This window comes from Mustela erminea, chromosome 8, assembly GCF_009829155.1.
Source record: "Mustela erminea isolate mMusErm1 chromosome 8, mMusErm1.Pri, whole genome shotgun sequence".
Classification (NCBI taxonomy): domain Eukaryota; kingdom Metazoa; phylum Chordata; class Mammalia; order Carnivora; family Mustelidae; genus Mustela; species Mustela erminea.
In genome coordinates, this window is record NC_045621.1 from 89,473,307 (window position 1) to 89,496,953 (window position 23,647).

Below are 23,647 nucleotides of genomic sequence, written 5' to 3' on the forward strand. Positions count from 1 at the left end.
TTTTTCCATTTTAGTAGTCATTCCAACATGCTCTCCTTTCTTAGTTCATTTTCTCTTCGACACCTTAATTTTGACGTTCCCCAGGGCTCAGTCCTTGGTGTCATTCTCTCTTTGGTAGTCTCATCCCACCTAAATGTTAAAGACTGTAAAATGTTGAAAGCAAGACCCACCTCACTCTAAACTCTATTTTTTTATGTTATGGACTACTTCTTCAAACAGATCTGTGGCAGACTTTATTTTCCAAAATGATTACAATAGTATCTGCCATTTCACATGCTCTCCTTAAAATGTGATACTGACACTTCCAAACAGAGAAGTGGAGCATCCTTTCCATATGCTTGAATTTGGGTGGATCTCTGACTATTATGGAAGTGATACTATGTAAAATCTGAGGCTGTATCATAAGAAAAAAGAAAACTTTTACATGGTTATCTTGGGACATTCTTAGAAACCACCCACTCTGCTATGAGGAAGCCAAGGTACACCATGAAGGGGCCAGTGTAGGTGTTCCAGCTAACAACCCTAGCTAAGGTCTGAGCTAAGAGCCAGTATCAATTGCTAGATATGTTGAGTGAGTGGATCTAAATGATTCCAGTCCCTAGCTTCTATGTCACCTCCACCTTGGTGGCACCACAGTCGATGTGAAAAAGGAATGAATGGTTTCTACTGTGCTCTTATCAAATTGCAAATGCAGAAGTAAGTAAGTTACTGTTGTTTTAAGCCTTTAAATTTGGAGGGGTTTGCTAGAAGCAATAGATAACCAAAAGAAGATCCACCAGAAATCTTAACCTTAACAGGTTCAAAACAGAACTGACTCTTTCTCTATAATTATGAGTCCTCCATTAGTTGATGCCTGTCCTGTTACTTCAGTTGCTTAGGTCAAAACACTTGGTATGATCTTTGATGTCTCTCTCATATACCCTATATCTAATATAGCAGGAATTCTGTTGCCCTTTCAGTATATTTAAAGGCTCTCAACAAACCCAAAGTAGTATTATTTCCTCTATTTAACAGATAAGGAAACTGATTCAGCTATTTTAAATATTACTCTCCTTTCAAATTGATATGTGGGAGAGTAGTTTTTCTAAACTCAAAAGTCATGCTACAATGTATGCATATGTATGTGTGTGTAATGTATCATACATATACATATATGTTGGAAAACATTACAAAAATTAATAACCAAAAATATCAAAATACAAGGAAACAGTTTTAACAGTTTCAGGATAAAACTGTAATGAAAATTTAAAAATCAGAAGTATAAGTGAAAAAAGAGATAATCCATAATGAGAAAATGCTGGAAAAAAATTAGGAGAAGAAGCTTGTAAAATAATTTTGACTTGAGTCTGATTTTTCGTTCCCCTGTAGAGGCCCTTGCCTACAACCAAGTGTATACCATTACATCTTAAGACTGTGAGGGAAGGATGTGCTTCTGTTTAATTCCAAGACTATAACACATGACTCAATTGAATATGTCCATATCACACTCATAAACTTAAAAATAAAAATATACTTTTGGCAATGTGATGGTACTTTAAAAATATCTTTCTAAATTATAATTTATAATCAAGCAATAAATCATTATAGCCTCAGTAGAGAAAATTTGATCGATTGCTCTATTGTGGGTAATTATTCTAATGGTAGGAACAAATATAATTTGAATGTTATGAAATCCCAGAGATACATAGGAAATGAGTTTGTTTCTAATAAAGAATTTCTTCCCCCTGTATTTATAATAAGCCCAACACTTCATTTGTATGATCGAGAGTGTCTTGTGCCTGGCCTATTATAGATTCATGTAGTTCAATTTAGCAGGCCTCTTGCTGCTGCTGCTTGTCAATCTGTAGTTTTCTTATTTATTTATTTATTGTTGAAACATAGTGTAGGAACTCAAGTTGTTGTTCCACGTCTTCTTCTCTTTAAGTATATTTTTATAACTCCACAGCCATCTTAGTAGAAAAACATACCTACTTCTCTCTAAGATGATTGAGAACATCAGGCAAAAGGACCCACATATACTCTGATTTCTACCAGTTTATTAAAAAAAAACATTTATGAGTGCAGCACGCTGGGTGCAAGGTCATGTCAGGCATCTCCATCTCTTCTTCAGGTTTCAGTTCAGTATATCTTGACAAAATAGGACTACTTATAGTGTGAAAGACACTGGTAGGCACTGTAAAGTATGATAGTATAAAAATCAGATGCTGCTTCTGTTCACAATGAGTTTTCTGTTTTAACAGTTTCAGTTAAAATAATAGTCTCAGATTGTAACGTGAGATTCATTTTCAGGTTTAAAAAGCTTAGATCAGTATGACTCAAGCCTAAATCTCATTCTAAATCTCATGTTAACCTAATTTCTGTAAGATCTTTGTAAAGTTACACTTAGTTTTAAGAAAAAAGTGATTGTGTATAATCAGAGTAGGTAATCACAGTGAGGGTAGTAGCAACAATGGTGATGCTTAGTCAAGGTTTTATAGAGAAGACTTGAAGGAGAGAGGTCTCAGAGATGGGGAGGAAATATATCATATGAAGAAGAAATAGAATAATCAAAGCATTGGTAGTGGCAAAGCAAAGGCCATTGGCAAGAGTATAGCCACATAGAGAAGAGCCTACAGGTAGCTGGGATAACTTGGAGCCATAAAATAGACAATAGCATTCTCCACATATTAAAGAAATTACCACAAACACCTTCTCTACTTTCCTAAGTGGATATTAAAATGGTCCTAGACTCTCTCCTAAACCTTCTTTCTGGCCCCAAAGCCTCCACATAAGCAATGGTTAGAAGTGTAATGAGAGTTTGTTGAAATTGTAACATTGTTTAAATTAGGAAATTCTTAGAAATAGTTACTATCCTAGACAGAGTCTTACGGGGGAGGGGGTTCTTTCTTTACCCTCAAGCCAAGTAATGGAGAGAGCTGCAGGCAAATATGTAAAGGGGAGACTAAAATAAATAGAAAAGTTCAGTAAGTGAAAAGAAAAGAAAAAAAGGAAGGAAAGGGAAGGGAAGGGGAAAGAAAAGAAAAAAAAAAAGAAAGGAGAAGAGAAGAAAAGAAAAGAAAAGGTCACTTTCTCACTGTAAGTCCTTAGGCCAGCAGGATTTTGATCAAAGCTGCAGAGAGGGAAACATTTTAAAATACTTATGAAATAATCAGTTTGGATTCAGAAAGATCCAGTCTTTTATGACTGAAAACAATAATTTTAACATTATTTTTTTTCTTTTAACTGAAATTGTCTGGATTGGAAGTCCTGGATTCTTCTGGAAGAAAGATATTCAGTAGAGTATATGGAATCAAGAGTTGGATAAATATAAAGTCACTTTGGTTTATGCCAATGGTTCAGACTCTGCAATAAACTATGGTAGTGAATGAGATCACCAAAAAAGAGTACAGAAAAAAAGAAGGACAAAAATGAAGAATGTTTATAGTTAGGGGATGAAATAATTAAGAGAGAGGAAAAAGAAAATCAACAATAAGGCCAAAGAGAAAGAAAAGTGGACATTTCCAGCCCTCAGAAGATTACTCTGTCATAGAAGTCAAGGGGAGACAGTTCCAGGGAGAAGAAGGTGCCAGCAGTAAAGAGCTGAGGAGAGATTAAAGCAAAGAACGGAACATGCAGTTGGTGATCAGTATGATATTGTTAATTTTTATCAATTTCAGGAAAGTGGTAAAGACAGAAGCCAAATATAAAGAATGAATAAATGAAGCATAATTAGAATGTAGAACTAGCATATTTCATCTACAGTGACAGAAATTTGAGGAATGAAGGGAAAGAGGGAACAATAGAAATGTTGAGAAGATAGTAGGGTATGGAGAAAGTTTTCCTCTGTGTAGGAGTCAGGGGGTACTCCATATGTTCATAGACAGAGGGGAAGAAACTGGTGGAAAGGCAAATTCAGGCAGTGTAGGAAGAACATGGACACCGAAGAAGCAATAGAGTGGGGCAGGGAGAATAGTGGACCAGAAAGCAAAATGGACAAAATTTGTGTCTTGCATCAGGTATCCTAGAAACAGATCCTGGAATGAGAATTCAGTTCAGGAAATGGGAGAGAATCAGGATAGGAAAGGGGAAGAGACCAAACAAAAGGTCAGCTGTGAGCAAGGTCCAGGTCTCCACTGATTACTTGGGGAGCTCTGGAGTATAAACCTCACTTGAGAGCAAGGGAATTTGGCTTTCAAACTCCCACCCAACCATTCGTTGAATGAGGACAACCCTTGGGAGACCTATACCCCTAAGATTTCAAGCTCTCAGAATTGCTTGTGAAAGAAGAGTTGCTAGTTCCTGTTCTCTCAAGAAAAGTGCCTGTGGGAACTGTTAGAGACAAAGGACACAGAAGCTGGGGCTGGTGAATATAGAAAGAGGAAATAAGATCTGAGGGTGTCTAGGTGGAGCACCAGCAGAGTTTGGAACCCCAACTTGGATGTCTTTTACCTTTGAGGTCTTCTGAAATATCTTGATCTCAAATGCCTATGTCCTTTTTGATTATTGAAAGGATTAAATGAGGTAAATTTAAGTGAAAGCGTTGAATTAGGGAAATTTCTCTTCCTCCCTCTAATTTTGGAGATGGAGTGAAGAGATAGGATGGAACAATAAAATATATTTTAGCAATTAAAATTAGTGAAATTGAAGAAACTCAGGCTTGTAGGTGATAGTTATAAGAGTAAGGGTAGCAGCTTTAAATGGATAAGTAAGTTTTGCTAAAACTATTGTGGTGACTAGAATATGAATAAAAGAACTTAAAATAACATGAATCCAACTGGGATAGATTTCTAGGATCTAATTAGTATGTTTCTATGACCTAGAGTAGAAATAGCACCTTAGCAGTAGCAAAAAACAAAACAAAACAAAACAAAAATAACACACACACACACACACGAGAGAGAGAGAGAGAGAGAGAAAGAGAGAGAGAGAGAAAGAGAGAAAGGGAACAGGTGGTGACAGATTCAAAGCTGGATTGTAATGGAATAACCATGAGTTGCCGGTCAGGAGCTGAGGTCTAGAAGTTAGTCACGGAATCATGGAAACCTAAAACAGTATATTAAAGTCAGAGAGTAAGGAGTAAGGACACAAATGACTAAGACAACTCTATAAATTAAGCAATGATTTCAGAATTGGTAAAATTGGAAATAGAGCAGTCCCATGTGGTAATTAAGATGAGTGTGTGGCCTTGCTTATGTAAGGTAGGGGTAAAGGAGGGATATAGGTCCCTGGAACAGATGAGGTGAATGCGAGCTGAGATATTCACAAGGTCATCAACATGAGTCATTAAGTCCCTAAGAATGTCCGCAGTGGAGGGAGAAGATGGCAAAGTTTTCAGTGAGTAGTAAAGCAATTAAATAAATTCAGTGGTCAGTTGTGATGGTGATGATGTGGTATGAGAAAGCAGGATGTGTGAATGGATGCTGTGAATATTTTAAAATAAGTGAGTATAACCTCAGAGAAAGTTTTCTTTCTTATTTAAATCTTCTCTACTTTAATTTTCTCAGGTATCTCATGCAATAACTCTGCTGTCATCCTTAATTCATTCCTTTTGATGAAGCCTTTCTCTTTCAAATAAGATCAGATCTCTCTCATTTGAAACAAACAAACAAAAAAGAAAAAAAAATCTTATTTCTCTCTGCATGTTTACTTCTCAACTTCTTAGAGAAGTTCTGTTCCTTCCAGAATTGTTAAAATCTATCCATAGCCAAATTCATATTTTTTCTAGATTTCACACCATTTGCCTTCTCTTTGACATATTTTTTCAATGTTACCCACTCAAGAATTTATTTTCTCTATTACCTTCTCTAACTCCGAGTTCTCTCGCTCTCTCTCACCCCCTCCATGTACCTCCTCAACACATCTCTCTTCTCATGTATGTCTTTATATGCCATTCCCTTTCTTGTTATATCTACCCTTCAAAACATATGTTCATTTTTTTACATCATTCAAAGCATTGCATCCAAAGTCTTATTTTCATTCCTTCACTTATATTTCCATTTTTCTTTAGAAAATCTTTGATTGTCCACTGTCATAGAAATTTAAGCATCCAGCTCTTTTTTTTTTTTTAAGATTTTATTTATTTATTTGACAGACAGAGAGATCACAAGTAGGCAGACGCAGGTAGAGATGGGGGGGGAAGCAGGCTCCCTGCTGAGCAGAGAGCCCAATGTGGGGCTCGATACCAGGACCCTGAGATCATGACCTGAGCCAAAGGCAGAGGCTTTAACCCACTGAGCCACCCAAGCACCCCACTGTCATAGAAATTTGATATATCCACCTACCTTTAATCTACTGACTTCTTTGCCTAGCTATTGTATGTCTTTTTGTCCTGACAAGATTGAAACTTACTTTAGGTTTTCTGTAGTTTTTCATCTGTCACTAACTCCTGTCATCTCTTGTATCCAGATGTTCTCTTAGATTTCCCATTTCTTTCCATCGCAACTGTGAGATCAGCACAGACTCAGATGGAGTAGCTCATTAAATATTTTTGAATTCCTAATTTTAAGCCCCCAAACAAAATTTACATTTTAATCCATAAAACAAGAAATCTTTGAAATATATAGCAATAATTCAAGTAATATTTACCTCCATACCTCACTTCTTTTTAAGAATATTTCTTAAAAATTAATTAAGTCACATGGATAGATGTTTCTCAGTATTTATAGTTAAGAATTGATACACCTTTTTAAATGCTATGCTGATTTTTAGGAAATGTTTATTAGAACATTGGCTTCCAGGAAATATTACATAGACTAGGTGTCAAAATTCATATCATATGAATAAAGTACAGCATTTTCATATTCTCGATGTTCGAAGTTAAAACATGTCAGGTAATGTCGCCAAAGAAAAAGGTGAACAATGATGGAGTAAATTAGCTGAATCCAAGATATAAATGGGTCTTGAAAGGTGGTCACGAAGCCTGTTCTGAACAATGGAGACTTGAAATCTTTTAAAATATAACCAAATACAAAATACAAAGCATGTATGAATTTACTTCAGCTTGAAAAATTAGTTTCTCGCTTCTGTTGACTTTTTGTAAGGCAATACTTCTTTTTAGAAAAACAGAAATGTAATAATTTTTTATGCTAAAAACTCACTTCCTACAGTAGGAGTCACAGTATGTCACTTTGTATAATACCAAAAACGTTGGTTAACTTTCCATAGTGTATGATCTCTAAGTGAAGCACAAATACTAATTTTTTTTTAAACTGGGCTATGCATTGTTTTGTTAATCTAGCTTTAGATATTTATGATCATAAAAAATTTGCTGAAAAGTGTTTCTTTTCATAGGATTCAACTTAATATAGGATTTTGGTGTTTGACAACTACATATTGTCATGTGGTCTTTGATTGATTTTATATATATATGTATATATATATATATATATATACATATATATATATATGCTTTTAGAATATGCTTAACAATATACAAAAGATCTTGAATGGTAGTTTAACTCATTTTGAGATAGCAAGAGTACAGCATAGCTTAACACTATATCCTAAAGTATGCATTCATCTCAAGGCAAGATGACACATATAAAAAAGAAGTCGATTTAAATTTGGTTTGCAGTGGAAATAATGGTGGAATCAGGCTGCTAGTATGTAATATTAAGATGCCACGATGATCAAATAACTCAGAACATCCCCCAAATTATAGGCAGCTACCTCTATAGGTCTCTAAGAAAAGCATATAAAGAAATTATAACAAATGGAAGAAAAGCATCATACTATTTTTCACTAGAAATTTCCTCAAAAATTCTGCTAACACCCTGTTTTAAAGCTAGTTAGGTTTTGCTCACCTGATCTTTTACTTTATGCTTCACCTTCACTCCTTAACCTCTAAACATGAATCTTAGATCTTATCCTCCCTGCTAAAAGCAGGAAAGGAGGACTGGAAGTAATAAAGATGCTTTGGGCTATCTCTTTAACTCAGTGGCTGATGGAGGAGAAAGAGAGGCCAGTAAGTTCATGCCAATTCCCACTACAGGAGGGAGCTTCTGGTTCAGAACACCAAAGCCATGTTGAATAGAAACCAGAAACAGCCACACATAAACGTATCAACTTACACTGATTTTTTAAAGGCTCTGACCAATAAAACTGTGGTTAAAGGGTAAAAGAGAAATTTGAAAGATTTGTTTCTCTATGCACCTATGGAAATTGTCTCAGTATCTTTCAATGTGGACTATCCAGGGTAGGTTGGATAGACTCATGTATTTGAGACAAGTTAGAGGTCATAAAACAAATTGTAGATTTCTGTATAATATGTTAACAAATCTAAATCAGCTTATGAATACTGTAAGTCTAGGCTCTAAGAATCTAGGTATTAAATATTTCATAGGAAAATATATATATATTTTAGGGACACATTAAATATAATATATTTGGGATACCAAAAATGAATAAAATATGACCCTTTACTCAGGAAAAACTTGTGAAACATGTAAATAGCAAAGTAATATCATATATGTATATGTGCATATTTATTAAAATGAGAATATGTACAATGAGGTAGGTATAAATTAATTAATTAAGGAACTAAATATAATACAAGCTATAAACATAATATGCTATCGCCTTACAGATGCCAAATATATTTTTCTTTGTGAAGTATTATTGATACTTCTCCAGTATTGGCTGGGCATACACATAATAATTGTTTCACTCAATATTGTGAAGTAAGGAATCAAGAAGGAATCTGATGTAAAATGTAAGAATAACAGAAACCAGAGCAAGACCTGTAGAATAAATGATAAATATTATTTTAAATTTTAACAGAAAAAGAGAACAACCCAAATGGCCTATATTTTTATTTTGGCTCAAAAGAAAAGTTCATTTCTGAATTGTTTATGGAAATGACAACTTCTCTCACCACTGTACATTTTCAGAGTTGAAGCCTGTACTTGTATGACTTTGAGACTTAAAGCTTAAATATTTAAATCAAATTAAATTAAATACTTAAAGTTTCAAGTGTTTCTACTGGCATTTTTTTAAGATAATTCTTTATTTACCCTTTTGCCTCTACCGTTAATCAGTGGGTTTCATGAGGGTTGCTAAGGCCACTAAATGTGGTATCATCAGCCGCTAGCACATAATAAGTACCTACTTGATATTTGTTATGTGAGTGCATGACTGCATTAAAAGAATACATTTGAGAATCATCCACCAAACTACAGACCAAAAAAAAAAAAAAAAAAGAGTAGTGTTCAAGGTTATACTGTCTCTAGACTCTTCCTTTTAGCGCATGTTCTGCTATCTGTGCCTGAGTTCTTTTTATATTAGAGTAACCTCTAAGCAATAGTAACACATTCAGGACACTTGAAAAGTGATTTGGGATTGGCATGGAATGCTTTCTCAAAACAAAACTGCACATTAAATGAAGAACAAGGAAATGTGAAGAAGCCCTCCCAGGAATAGAGAAGGTTCTACTTTACACCGTTTCCTCACAGGGGATGAAGGATGTCAATTCATGCACTCACGAAATGTATTCAGAGCTTTATATTATTTGCACGTACCCTAAAGATGGAGACATTGACATGTTGGCCTACAAAGCATTTGATTAGTGTGAGTCTTAAGTTATTTTAATGAAACTGCTAAGGCATGGAAAATTGCAAGCAGGTTTTTGTCAGATAAAACTCATGCTCTCATAAAGGCTAGCTGCTATTGTTAATTTGTAGGGTTTTCGTTTTGTTTCTTTTTGTTTTTAGGTTCTTGTTGCTGATAAAGTAGCATAATGTTGACTTCCCAGTATGGCAGAGGGAACAATAATATTCTTTTTTTTTTTTAAGATTTTATTTATTTATTTGACACAGAAAGAGATCACTAGTGGTCAGAGAGGCAGGCAGAGAGAGGGGGAAGCAGACACCCTGCTGAGCAGAGAGCCCGATATGGGCTTGATCCTAGGAGCCTGAGATCATGAGCTGAGCCGAAGGCAGAGAGGCTTAACCCACTGCGCCACCCTGACGTCCCAACAGTAACATTCTTGATTCTCAATCAAGGCATCTACCTATAAAAGAATTACATGATCTTCATTTGTGTGCCAGCATGGAAATTTTTGGTTTTATCTCATCTTTCCTTAGCATATCTGATAAAGTATATAATCATGCTATCTCATAAGGGCATAGGAATAGAAAGAAGTGGGAGGTTATTGTAAAAATTGAAACCCAGATCTGTGTTCAAAGGAAATAGTTTAGGAGTTAAAAAGAGAATCTTAAATTCAAAAAAAGGATTGATTCGAATTAGTTGCTTTTCACTATTTTTTTTTTAAAGATTTTATTTATTTATTTGACAGAGAGAGACCACAAGCAGGCAGAGAGGCAGGCAGAGAGAGAGAGAGAGGAGGAAGCAGGCTCCCTGCTGAGCAGAGAGCCCGATGCGGGGCTCGATCCCAGGACCCTGAGATCATGACCTGAGCCGAAGGCAGCGGCTTAACCCACTGAGCCACCCAGGCGCCCCTCACTATTTTCTTATGTCTAAAAACATCACATTTAATCCTGTTCTTTTTATCATAATTTGGCCTTATTCATTCTTTTCTTTCTATCTCACACTTTTTACCCTTCCCTACCAAAGCCAAAGCTTTATGTTAGCTTTATTTTTCGAAAAAAAAATTATTTGTAATTATACAAGGGCATTTGTTATATTTTCTATATTTTTGAGCTTTAATCTAACTAATTTTGAGAGGAAAAAAAGATTTGTTTTCCTTTCTAAGTGTACCTGTATGTAAGGTAATTCTGATTATTGGTACAATGGTCATAAGATGCATTCAATAAACTTTTGGGGACTTTAGGATTTTCGGTGCTACCAGGTGGAATATTTTACCTGCTATTCAAATGTCAATAATTAATTGGGCATTAATATTGGAACATAATGTGTATTCATTGCACATTTTCTTGCCAAAAACTTCAGTGTCTTATTAAGACAATGTGGATATTTGTGTTATGATGATTTCTGACATTATTCTTATAATCCTTTCAAACCAATTTTGGAATGTCTCATTTTTGATTTTGTGATTGTTAATTATATAACTGCAAGCCTCTGTAAATTCCCATATTACTAGGGAATAGTATGGGAATATGGGAATAGTAAATTCCCATATTACTAGGACAAATTATTATCCAGAGAAACTTCAATTATACAACACAGCATTTGATTTAGACAATTCTGAATATTTCTAGGTCTGGAATAACCTTGAGAAGTATTTTTAGTGCTAGATTAACCAAGCTAATTCTCTAAAAGCAATTTCCTTCACTATATCATGTACCTCAACAAACAATTCACTGTGGCAAATTTTGAACTCAAATGGGAACAAAATCAGTCTGTAATGCTGTCACTGAATCTTAATTTCCATGGGGTTTCAAAACCAGTGACAAAGATTTTAATTTCTTTCCTTTGTGAAAAATCACATTTAGATACCAAAATCTATGTTCATTAAAGTTATCTCAAGTACATCTTTGTAAATTACTATCTTAAATTAGTTAAAAGTTTCTCCCTGCAGTTTTATAAGCTTAGTGTTCTTTTTCTACATTTAGTTATAATCCCTGAAGGTTCTCAAGGTGTTAATTCTATTCGATTCCTTATTTTTTAATTTCAGTTTAAGGAGCAAATAAATTACTCCTTTCCTAACACTCATAAAGTGTTGCTTAATTTTAGTAGGTATAGAATCTTTTAGTTTTATTAAGTTGATAAATTATTTAGCCATAAAAGTGATTCCTGTAGTCAGATCTGGCTTCATATATAATGATGATTTATCAAATTGCTATGGGAAATTTGAGTAAAATATGAACTTAAGACAATTTTATTTTGGATAGTTTTAATTCTTAAGTCTATAATCATTCATCAAGACTCCTGCATGGAAGTATTACAGATTTAAAATAAATAGGAACTACTTGAGAAAAAAGAACAAGAGAGACTTGTTTCTCAATACTAAGACCTTTTTTCATGGCTTGTTTTGTGTTTTTAAGTATGAGGATCTTTGTTCTATTCCTTATACCTAGGGAAAAATAGCATTTGATATAAGATTATTATATCATTGTATTATATTTATACTTATCGAGACAATATAGAGAATACACCACAGGCCTGGGTTCATAAAGCCTGAGTGAAATTCCTGGCTTGAACCCTTCCTTGTCATCTATGAGATTGTAGATCATTAACTTCCAGAGCCACAGTTTCCATACCTGTGAGAATTAGAGCTTAAATATATTAAATGGCTAATTTGCCCTGCTCACTCAAAGTAATATTTTTTATTATTCACTTAGTGCATTTGGAAGCAGGTTATTATTAAATAAAATGTATATTGTACATATTTCCTTTCATACTTGAACTCTGAAATATATTAAAGTACATGACATGAATCTGACTGTCTGTGCTGGTTCCCACAGTACCTTCTTCCCAGTGTCACATCCCCCGCCATTTTAACACAGTGACTGACTAGTCATTTTAGGAGCATTACTAATGCTGAAAATTTTCTTTTAAAACATTAAATGGGGCAACAAATTTGGCCTCTCTAATTTATTTTTTTAATATAATGAGAATCCCCATTAAAGTTTAAAAAAATTATTAACTTTAATGGAAGTGTAGATTTTTTTTCATGCCTGTTTCAGCATAGATCTAACCAATAAAATATTAGTTGGATTTCTTGCTACGGATTTCCCTTTATGATTTATAGAGCTTGTGAATATGAATGAAAGCTTCTTCAGGACTAATATACTTGGAATTCTAGCTACACCTCTTTTTCATCTGGTTGTAAAAGTCCAACACATTTATTTTATATAGCATTTTCAGGGAAAAAAAATCAACTTTTAAAATAAATCAAAAAAATATGCATAAAGGGAATACATATATTTTTATATAGTTTATCTTTTTTATGGATGAATAGTAAGTTCATTAAGTGGATACTAAATATGAATGTACATCTTTGATTTTTCTTTATCCAATCTCATTTTCTCATGTATGATCACACATATATGTATTCTAATATGCACAGAATATTATCCAATTTTGCCTGAATGAATCAATGATTGCCATATTTTTCTAAAGTCTGATTGTCATTTTCTGATGGTTGGATAAAAACTTCAGTGAGCACAGCTTCAGAAGAGTGGATCCTGAAAGCATATATTTTGCATTATAATATGTTTGTAATATAAATATTATATATGTGGAGTGAATGAGTGAAAAAAGCACAGATAATATGCCTTCTATTTTTCTACATTAGTTTTTTTGTTGTGTTTTATTTCAGCATGCTCTGGATTTTCTTTTTGTATTTCATTTTCTTCCATATTCCATTTTGCTTTATGAGATTACTAAAATAGGAATGTCTACTTTTGTATGAATACGCACTTTATGATTGCTTCATAGGATAACTTACAAACTTCAAATTAGAATAGTTAGATTTAGCAATGTAATTAGATAGAATTGAAATTATAGTGCTTTTATGTATGCATTAATAAATCAAATATTTATCTATAACTAATTTTTATTTTAAAATTTTCTAATTTTCTAGTGCTGTAAGTGTCCTAGCACATGAAAAGGAGAAAAAAATCACTGTCTTCCTTGAACTTATTGTCCAGTGGAGACAAAAGACATTAATAAAAAATAACGCTGTACAGAAATAGAAGAAATGTAACAGAGTAAATTTGCCACTCTAATCCATGCAGAATGTATGGTACAGTAATCAGAACACAGAAGAATTTTTGAGGGAAATGATGTTTGAAATAGGAACAAGAGCAAATTAGTCAAACAGGTTGGAGAAGAGCATTTCAGACAAGGAGTTGAATTTGCAAAGTATTCTGGAGGGATTTTAATCCATCCTTGTGATTTCTATGAATAATTAAATATTATTTACAATAAAAATTATTTTTATAAACAGAAACACATAAGTGCATTGATTTCTAAAATGTATTACTTTTGTTCTATTGGTATGGATGTTACTGCTTTATTATTAATAATTGTGCTTTTGTGTCTATTTGCATATTACTATAAATCAACAATTTCATTTCAGATTCTTGTTCTGGACTGAATGGGGACAGATGCCTTGCATTGGAAAGGCTCGCTTAGATGGTTCAGAGAAGGTTATCCTTGTAAGCATGGGAATAGCTTGGCCAAATGGTATCTCCATTGACTATGAGGTGTGTTGGATTTCTTAAGTATTTAAAGTGCATTAACTGCCAACTTGCATTAATCCATTCTTACTATTCCCTTGCTTTTTAATAAATCATTTAATCCCCAACAGCTTCTAATATTACTTTTCAATCGATCTTTAGGAAAACAAATTGTACTGGTGTGATGCTCGTACAGACAAAATAGAAAGAATCGACCTTGAGACTGGAGGGAATCGTGAGATGGTGCTGTCAGGGAGCAATGTGGATATGTTTTCAGTTGCAGTCTTTGGGGCTTACATCTACTGGTCTGACAGGTAATTTATTTTTTCATAAGTATTCGAGTCTCAAAATGTTATTTCAGTGCCAGTTGCTTTACCCTTGTAGGATTAGCCATTCCTTAGCAAGGTCATAAAAAGGATCTCACAAAGCCATGTTATTTCCACAGAAAGTCAGGCACTCTCGCTTTTCCTGGCTCAAGTATTTCAATGTCACAGACTAAACTTGTTTTTTTTTCCCCCTTCTGCTTGGCCATCTGTTATCTTCAGTTTAAACAATTGACTTGATGTGAATTACTTAAAGATTGTTGATCATGTATGTTCAACTTCTTGTCAGAGCACATGCCAATGGGTCCATCAGAAGAGGCCACAAGAATGATGCCACAGAAACCATAACCATGAGAACAGGCCTTGGAGTCAACCTGAAGGAGGTTAAAATCTTTAATCGAGTAAGAGAGAAAGGTCAGCATTCTTATATAATGAATACATCTTATGTCATCCCTCTCCTATTTTTTCAACATTTATCAAACTTAAGTTAGGGATTCTTATCTGAATCAAAAACCTCAAAATTCTATTTTTTACATCTAATTTCCTACAAAAATCATACAGTACCCTAATGAGATGATATATAATAGTTCATACATAGATATGTTTGCCTAGGGCAGTGTATGTATATGGAAGTGTTATATACCTGGAATGTCTTCATTATAGGTTTGGGCTAAGTAATATAAAATATCTATATCTATATCTATATCTATTTCTATATCTATCTACTGAACAAAAAAATGCATTGCATAATTAGGATACTAGAGAATAAAAAGCAGACAAAAATATGTGTTTGGGGTTATATTTTGATATATAAAGTGACTATAGCTTCAGAAGTTTACTGTTGGTGTGAAATATTTCTGAAGTCATCACTTCTTTAAAATGTGTATTTTGAAACTGTTATGATGATGGTTTGGATTTTTTAAAAATTTACCTCAGTCAAATTAAGTGCCTATTTTATGCCATTAAATATCAATTTTAATGTCCATCGAAATAATTATAATTAATTTTCTTGACATCAAAGATAGGTGTGATAATTTTAGAGCTGATGATGGATTCATGGAGGAAAATTAGCCTGATGGAGAAATCTTAATCTTAATATATTACATCTTCCCTCCAAACTGAAGCAAAAACTTATGCTTACTATACTTAGAAGGTTAGGTGCATTGCAGTTGTAAATTTCTTTGATAGCTTTCATATTTCAGAGGCAAGATTTTAAAGCAGTGCACACTTTGTTGGTGAATTCAGTTCATGTTTTGAAAGAATTGCTACTTGTGCTAAAGATTATAATACATAGAACCTATTGCAATTCAGCATCAAGTTTCAAAAAAGACTTATACGCTTAACTGGCTGATTGAGGGAAAATTTTAATGCTTTTATTTGGATGGTGTTTGGAGCAGAAGAATGTGATCTTTGAAATAAGAAATCCACGATTTTAAACTGGTATAAAAAAAATCAGTACTTTAGAGTACTTGATTTTTTTCATTCACCAGTATTAAGAATAAAAAGACAGGGGCACCTGGGTGGCTCAGTGGATTAAGCCTCTGCCTTCCTAGGTTATGATCTCAGGGTCCTGGGTCCAAACCCCACATCAGGCTCTCTGCTCAGCAGGGTGCCTGCTTCCACCCATTTCTCTGCCTACTTGTGATCTTCTCTGTCAAACAAATAAATAAAATCTTTAAAAAAAATAAAAAGACAGACCAACATTATTTTTTAAATATTTCTGTAAGAAAAAATAACTTGAAAAACAAAAGAAAAACACAAATATATGTTTGTGTACATATGTATATTTTTTTCCTCTTTAGGGACCAATATTTGTGCCAAAGACAATGGTGGATGTCAGCAACTCTGTCTTTATAGAGGAAATTCTCGGAGAACTTGCACTTGTGCCCATGGATATTTGGCAGAGGATGGAGTTACTTGCCTAAGGCATGAAGGCTATTTGCTGTATTCAGGGAGAACAATATTAAAAAGTATACATCTTTCTGATGAAACCAATTTAAATTCACCAATAAGGCCATATGAGAATCCACATTATTTCAAGAATGTCATAGCTTTGGCTTTTGACTACAATCAAAGAAGAAAAGGTACCAACCGAATCTTTTACAGTGATGCACACTTTGGAAATATACAGCTTATTAAAGATAACTGGGAAGACAGACAAGTAATCGTGGAAAGTAAGTACAATAATTTTTAAAAATAATTTGGTGAAATGAGTATCATTTGTATTAGCAGAGAAATTAGAGTGGTAATTGCATGTAGCAATTACATTTTTTTGAGTTTATGTTCAAGAATAATGCACCTATATTATCTGATCCGCCAAAGTCAAAAAATCAATTTACTTTTAGCATGTCCTGTATGTATATTTTGATTATTAGTTTCTAATCTTGAACTTTCAATATATTCCTCATACAACCTATCTCTTTTCTTTCTATGTGATTTCCATATATCCCCCACATTTCCAATTTCACGATACTTGAGGTCAGTCCTTTTCATTACTTTTTAAATTGCAAATTAGTTTATTAAATTAATTGTAAAGTGTTCAAGTAATATGGATTTAAAAATGAAATTTCTCACTCATCATTGCAATACCAATTCCATATACTCATCCACAGCTCATAGCTGTCATGCCTTCAGAATTTTTTTTGTGTGTGTATGTAATTTGTAATTGCAAAACTGAATGATCCTATATGCATTATTCAGCTGCTTTTTTAAACTATCAAATATCTTGAAAACCATTTTTTTCAGTGTATAAAATTCTATCTCATTCTTTAGAAAACCTATGCCTATTGTGTACTAAAGATAAACTATTTGATTATTTTCTTCTGATAAACATTTGTTTCTGGTATTTCATCATTACCTATAATGTCACAATGATCATTTGTGCATCTAGATATATTTATTCATATTATGTGAGTATTTCTTTAGGACAGAATCCTAGAAATATAATAGCAAAGTCAGTTGGTGTTTATTTTATTTTTTATAGTTGCACAAATTTCTGTCCAAAAAGACCCTATCAGTTTATAGTTCATCAACTGTATGTAAAAAGTTGTATTGTCCCATATTTTTTACAGTAATAATTTCATTATTTTTCAGCTATGTCTGTCTAATTTATAGAAAATATCAACTTACATTAATATACCTGATAACCAGTACGTTCCAGCATCTAGTGTATGTTTCCTCATATAAATATACATATAAATATTTTCAAACTTTTTATTTCATATTGGCAATCCATGCTATGCCTGCCATTCTGCTAGGCCAGTATTTGCCTATTCAGATTTTCCTAATTAGTTCAATCATATAGTTGTACAAATATACATTTTCATTTCTTTGTTCTCTAAGTAAAGTTACCATACTTATTGATATTTTTCATACCAGTTTGTAAATTCCAGAACATGCCAACATGCCATTTTGGCTTGTGTGTGTGTCTGTGTGTGTGTGTGCATGTGCTTGTGTGTGTGTGTGTGTCTGTGTATGTGTGTGCATGTGCTTGTGTGTGTGTCTGTGTGTGTCTGTGTGTGTGTGCGTGTGCTTGTGTGTGTATGTTTGTGTGTGTGTGTGTGTGTGTGTGTGTGCGAGAGACAGAGAGAGAGAGAGAAACAATGCAACTGTAACTGTACTGATCATAGACTTCAGATATATTTGACTTTTATTGATTCAGTTTAAATCTATGAAGTTTAGATTATAACACTGTGGTACTCCAGTTTTTCTAGGCTGACACAATTTAGATTTGGAGGTGCTTACACTATACCCACAATATATTAATTTATTAATTCATTTTCTGTGCTCCAAATTTTTTGATAGAAAGTTGAATATGCATCCATAGGCCTTTAGAAGCTATAGTTTCAGAAGCAACTACAAGTAAACAAACATTGAAAATCAGTAGAATCTACAAGATACTAGAGGACTAGAGAACAAAAATAATCTCTTTGGGGCAGGGTGCAAGATGCCACTGACCTGAGTTGAGGAAACGTAAAGTTCAGTAGGAATCTATTGATTGATTGGGCTAGATAGGGGAGGAGAGAAGGAAGAAGGATAATTCTAGACCTGTGGTCTTCAACTTTGGTTTCCTGGAGTTCCCCGTTACGTGGTCATAGAGTCTAAGAGTTATTTTTATGATAATACTAGATAATTACCTTTTCCATGGTATTGACATTCTCATTAATGATGTAAAAGCAGTGGTGACTAAATTGCTGGCAACTGAGTGGTAATCAAGACAATGGCACCAGACCATCCTAGTAGTCATTGTATTTTTCACTGATGCTTAACAGCTGGGAAAAAAAATAAATAAATAAAAACAAAAACCAGTTTCACTTAAAGAACGTCCTTGAAGAGAGTAAAACATTTATATTTTATTGAGTCTTGATCCTTCAGTACACGTCTCTTTAATATTCCGTGTGATGAAATACACATAAGGCACTTTTGCTGCATTCTGAAGTGCAATGGTTGCCTAAAGGAAACCAAGTATTTGTGCTATTATTTGGGTTCATGCTTCTTTTATGGAACACCATGTTTTACCTGAAAGAATAAAGAACAGACTATGGTTATTCAGACCTAGGTATGAGGCAGACATTTTCTAAAGAATGAATACAATGAGTCTGTCACTACAAGGAAAATGACTTATAATATCTGCTGCAAATAATAGAAATCAAGCTTTCAAGTAAAAATTAGAATTCTGGAAGACTTGTATCCAGCACAGTAAGCTTGATAACTTTCCAATGCTTAAAGGCTTTTCTGATGAGATGGGTGGTGATATTACTGAAGTGATGGGGGGGCGTTATTGCTAAATGAAATGTGTCAACAGATATGCATAACTTAGGGAACCAATACTTTGCAAATGGCATGATAAAATCATGCGTGGGTAAATGATCCATTCAAAGTGTAGGATAGACCAATGAATTTTAATGTAATAGAGTATGAAAAGTTCACCATTGTGTTTCTGATTCTACACTGAAGCTAACCTTTAAGTAACTGCTGCTTCTTATGTGTTGGTATAGTGTGAAAGAATATCCAGAATTATCTGAAAAGTCTACTAAAACACTCCTCTTTCTTCCAACTTCATAGCTGTGTGAGGCTGGATTTTCTTCACATACTTCAATTAAAATATTACAGATAGGATGAAGAACCAGATGTGTGAATCCTGCCGTCTCCTCTTTTCACTTAAAACAACACAGATAGGGGTTCCCCGTGTGGCTCAGTGGATTAAGCCTCTGCCTTCAGCTCAGGTCATGATCCCAGGGTCCAGGGATGGAGCCCTGGACCTCTGCTCAGCAGGGAGCCTGCTTCCCCCCCACCCACCGCCTGCCTCTCTACCTACTTGTGATCTCTCATTGTCAAATAAATAAGTGAAATATTAAAAAAAACAACAAACAAACACAGATAATTTCTTAGAAGATACTGGTTATATTAATATGCAATCAATTCATTTTTATTTTAAGAGATTATTATATGGTTAAAACTACATTTTTAGTTTAAATTTCTAACATGGTAAATAGCTATAGGCACAACTCACACAAAATTTCTCTCAAGTCCTCAATAATTTTTAAGAGAGTAAAAGTTCTCAAATTAAAAATTTCCAGACTACTCTTCTAGACTAAAGACTCAGAAAAATTTTGTAAAAAGACATGAAAAAACACAGGGTAGACAAAAAGTCATATATCATTTGATATGATTAGAATGCAAGTTGTGTGGCCTGAATCAGTGTGAGATGAAGCTGGAATTCTAGGGAGGGCTCCAATAATAAAGAATTTGATCTGCCAAGATAAGAAGTGTTTAAAAAAAAAAGTTTTATTGAGATGTAGTGGTTTTTGTTGTTGTTTTTTTGTTGTTGTTGTTTTGTTTTTTTTTAAATTTTTTATTTACATATATTTTTATCCCCAGGGGTACAGGTCTGTGAATCACCAGGTTTACACACTTCACAGCACTCACCAAAGCACATACCCTCCCCAATGTCCATAATCCCACCCCCTTCTCCCAAACCCCCTCCCCCCAGCAACCCTCAGTTTGTTTTGTGAGATTAAGAGTCACTTATGGTTTGTCTCCCTCCCAATCCCATCTTGTTTCATTGATTCTTCTCCTACCCACTTAAGCCCCCATGTTGCATCACCACTTCCTCATATCAAGGAGATCATATGATAGTTATCTTTCTCTGCTTGACTTATTTCACTAAGCATGATACGCTCTAGTTCCATCCATGTTGTCGCGAATGGCAAGATTTCATTTCTTTTGATGGCTGCATAGTATTTCATTGTGTATATATACCACATCTTCTTGATCCATTCATCTGTTGATAGACATCTAGGTTCTGTCCATAGTTTGGCTATTGTGGACATTGCTGCTATAAACATTTGGGTGCACGTGCCCCTTCAGATCACTACGTTTGTATCTTTAGGGTAAATACCCAATAGTGCAATTGCTGGGTCATAGGGCAGTTCTATTTTCAACATTTTGAGGAACCTCCATGCTGTTTTCCAGAGTGGCTGCACCAGCTTGCATTCCCACCAACAGTGTAGGAGGGTTCCCCTTTCTCCGCATCCTCGCCAGCATCTGTCATTTCCTGACTTGTTGATTTTAGCCATTCTGACTGGTGTGAGGTGATATCTCATTGTGGTTTTGATTTGTATTTCCCTGATGCCGAGTGATATGGAGCACTTTTTCATGTGTCTGCTGGCCATCTGGATGTCTTCTTTGCAGAAATGTCTGTTCATGTCCTCTGCCCATTTCTTGATTGGATTATTTGTTCTTTGGGTGTTGAGTTTGCTAAGTTCTTTATAGATTCTGGACACTAGTCCTTTATCTGATATGTCGTTTGCAAATATCTTCTCCCATTCTGTCAGTTGCCTTTTGGTTTTGTTAACTGTTTCCTTTGCTGTGCTAAAGCTTTTGATCTTGATGAAATCCCAATAGTTCATTTTTGCCCTTGCTTCCCTTGCCTTTGGCGTTGTTCCTAGGAAGATGTTGCTGCGGCTGAGGTCAAAGAGGATGCTGACTGTGCTCTCCTCAAGGATTTTGATGGATTCCTTTCGCACATTGGGGTCCTTCATCCATTTTGAGTCTATTTTTGTGTGTGGTGTAAGGAAATGGTCCAATTTCATTTTTCTGCATGTGGCTGTCCAATTTTCCAACACCATTTATTGAAGAGGCTGTCTTTTTTCCATTGGACATTCTTTCCTGCTTTGTCGAAGATTAGTTGACTGTAGAGTTGAGGGTCTATTTCTGGGCTCTCTATTCTGTTCCATTGATCTATGTGTCTGTTTTTGTGCCAGTACCATGCTGTCTTGATGATGACAGCTTTGTAATAGAGCTTGAAGTCCAGAATTGTGATGCCACCAATGTTGGCTTTCTTTTTCAATATCCCTTTGGCTATTTGAGGTCTTTTCTGGTTCCATATAAATTTTAGCATTATTTGTTCCATTTCTTTGAAAAGGATGGATGGTACTTTGATAGGAATTGCATTAAATGTGTAGATTGCTTTAGGTAGCATAGACATTTTCACAATATTTATTCTTCCAATCCAGGAGCATGGAACATTTTTCCATTTCTTTGTGTCTTCCTCAATTTCTTTCATGAGTACTTTATAGTTTTCTGAGTATAGATTCTGTGTCTCTTTGGTTAGGTTTATTCCTAGGTATCTTATGGTTTTGGGTGCAATTGTAAATGGGATGGACTCCTTAATTTCTCTTTCTTCTGTCTTGTTGTTGGTGTAGAGAAATGCAACTGATTTCTGTGCATTGATTTTATATCCTGACACTTTACTGAATTCCTGTATAAGTTCTAGCAGTTTTGGAGTGAAGTCTTTTGGGTTTCCCACATATAGTATCATATCATCTGCGAAGAGTGATAATTTGACTTCTTCTTTGCCGATTTGGATGCCTTTAATTTCCTTTTGTTGTCTGATTGCTGAGGCTAGGACCTCTAGTACTATGTTGAATAGCAGTGGTGATAATGGACATCCCTGCTGTGTTCCTGACCTTAGTGGAAAAGCTTTCAGTTTTTCTCCATTGAGAATGATATTTGCGGTGGGTTTTTCATAGATGGCTTTGATGATATTGAGGTATGTGACCTCTATCCCTACACGTTGAAGAGTTTTGATCAGGAAGGGATGCTGTACTTTGTCGAATGCTTTTTCAGCATCTATTGAGAGTATCATATGGTTCTTGTTCTTTCTTTTATTGATGTGTTGTATCACATTGACTGATTTGCGGATGTTGAACCAACCTTGCAGCCCTGGAATAAATCCCACTTGGTCGTGGTGAATAATCCTTTTAATGTACTTTTGAATCCTATTGACTAGTATTTTGTTGAGTATTTTCGCATCTGTGTTCATCAAGGATATTGGTCTATAGCTCTCTTTTTTGATGGGATCCTTGTCTGGTTTTGGGATCAAGGTGATGCTGGCCTCATAAAATGAGTTTGGAAGTTTTCCTTCCATTTCTATTTTTTGGAACAGTTTCAGGAGAATAGGAATTAGTTCTTCTTTAAATGTTTGGTAGAATTTCCCCGGGAAGCCGTCTGGCCCTGGGCTTTTGTTTGTTTGGAGATTTTTAATGACTGTTTCAATCTCCTTACTGGTTATGGGTCTGTTCAGGCTTTCTATTTCTTCCTGGTTCAGTTGCGGTAGTTTATATGTTTCTAGGAATGCATCCATTTCTTCCAGATTGTCAAATTTATTGGCGTAGAGTTGCTCATAGTATGTTCTTATAATAGTTTGTATTTCTTTGGTGTTAGTTGTGATCTCTCCTCTTTCATTCATGATTTTATTTATTTGGGTCCTTTCTCTTTTCTTTTTGATAAGTCGGGCCAGGGGTTTATCAATTTTATTAATTCTTTCAAAGAACCAGCTCCTAGTTTCGTTGATTTGTTCTGTTGTTTTTTTGGTTTCTATTTCATTGATTTCTGCTCTGATCTTTATGATTTCTCTTCTCCTGCTGGGCTTAGGGTTTCTTTCTTGTTCTTTCTCCAGCTCCTTTAGGTGTAGGGTTAGGTTGTGTACCTGAGACCTTTCTTGTTTCTTGAGAAAGGCTTGTACCGCTATATATTTTCCTCTCAGGACTGCCTTTGTTGTGTCCCACAGATTTTGAACCGTTGTATTTTCATTATCATTTGTTTCCATGATTTTTTTCAATTCTTCTTTAATTTCCCGGTTGACCCATTCATTCTTTAGAAGGATGCTGTTTAGTCTCCATGTATTTGGGTTCTTTTCAAACTTTCTTTTGTGGTTGAGTTCTAGCTTTAGAGCATTGTGGT

At 34.5% G+C, this 23,647-nt stretch overlaps 1 protein-coding gene across 4 annotated transcripts in view; it reads left to right on the forward strand.

Annotated features, from left to right (window-relative positions):
• LRP1B (LDL receptor related protein 1B) overlaps nt 1-23,647 on the forward strand; it is a 1,969,831-nt gene that overhangs the window by 1,489,801 nt on the left and 456,383 nt on the right. For all 4 annotated transcript variants that reach the window (XM_032356230.1, XM_032356231.1, XM_032356232.1 and 1 more), the window contains 4 exons: nt 13,979-14,105; nt 14,241-14,392; nt 14,691-14,815; nt 16,204-16,575. In XM_032356230.1, the coding sequence (XP_032212121.1) occupies nt 13,979-14,105; nt 14,241-14,392; nt 14,691-14,815; nt 16,204-16,575 (776 nt within the window). The remainder of the gene's footprint in view (nt 1-13,978; nt 14,106-14,240; nt 14,393-14,690; nt 14,816-16,203; nt 16,576-23,647) is intronic.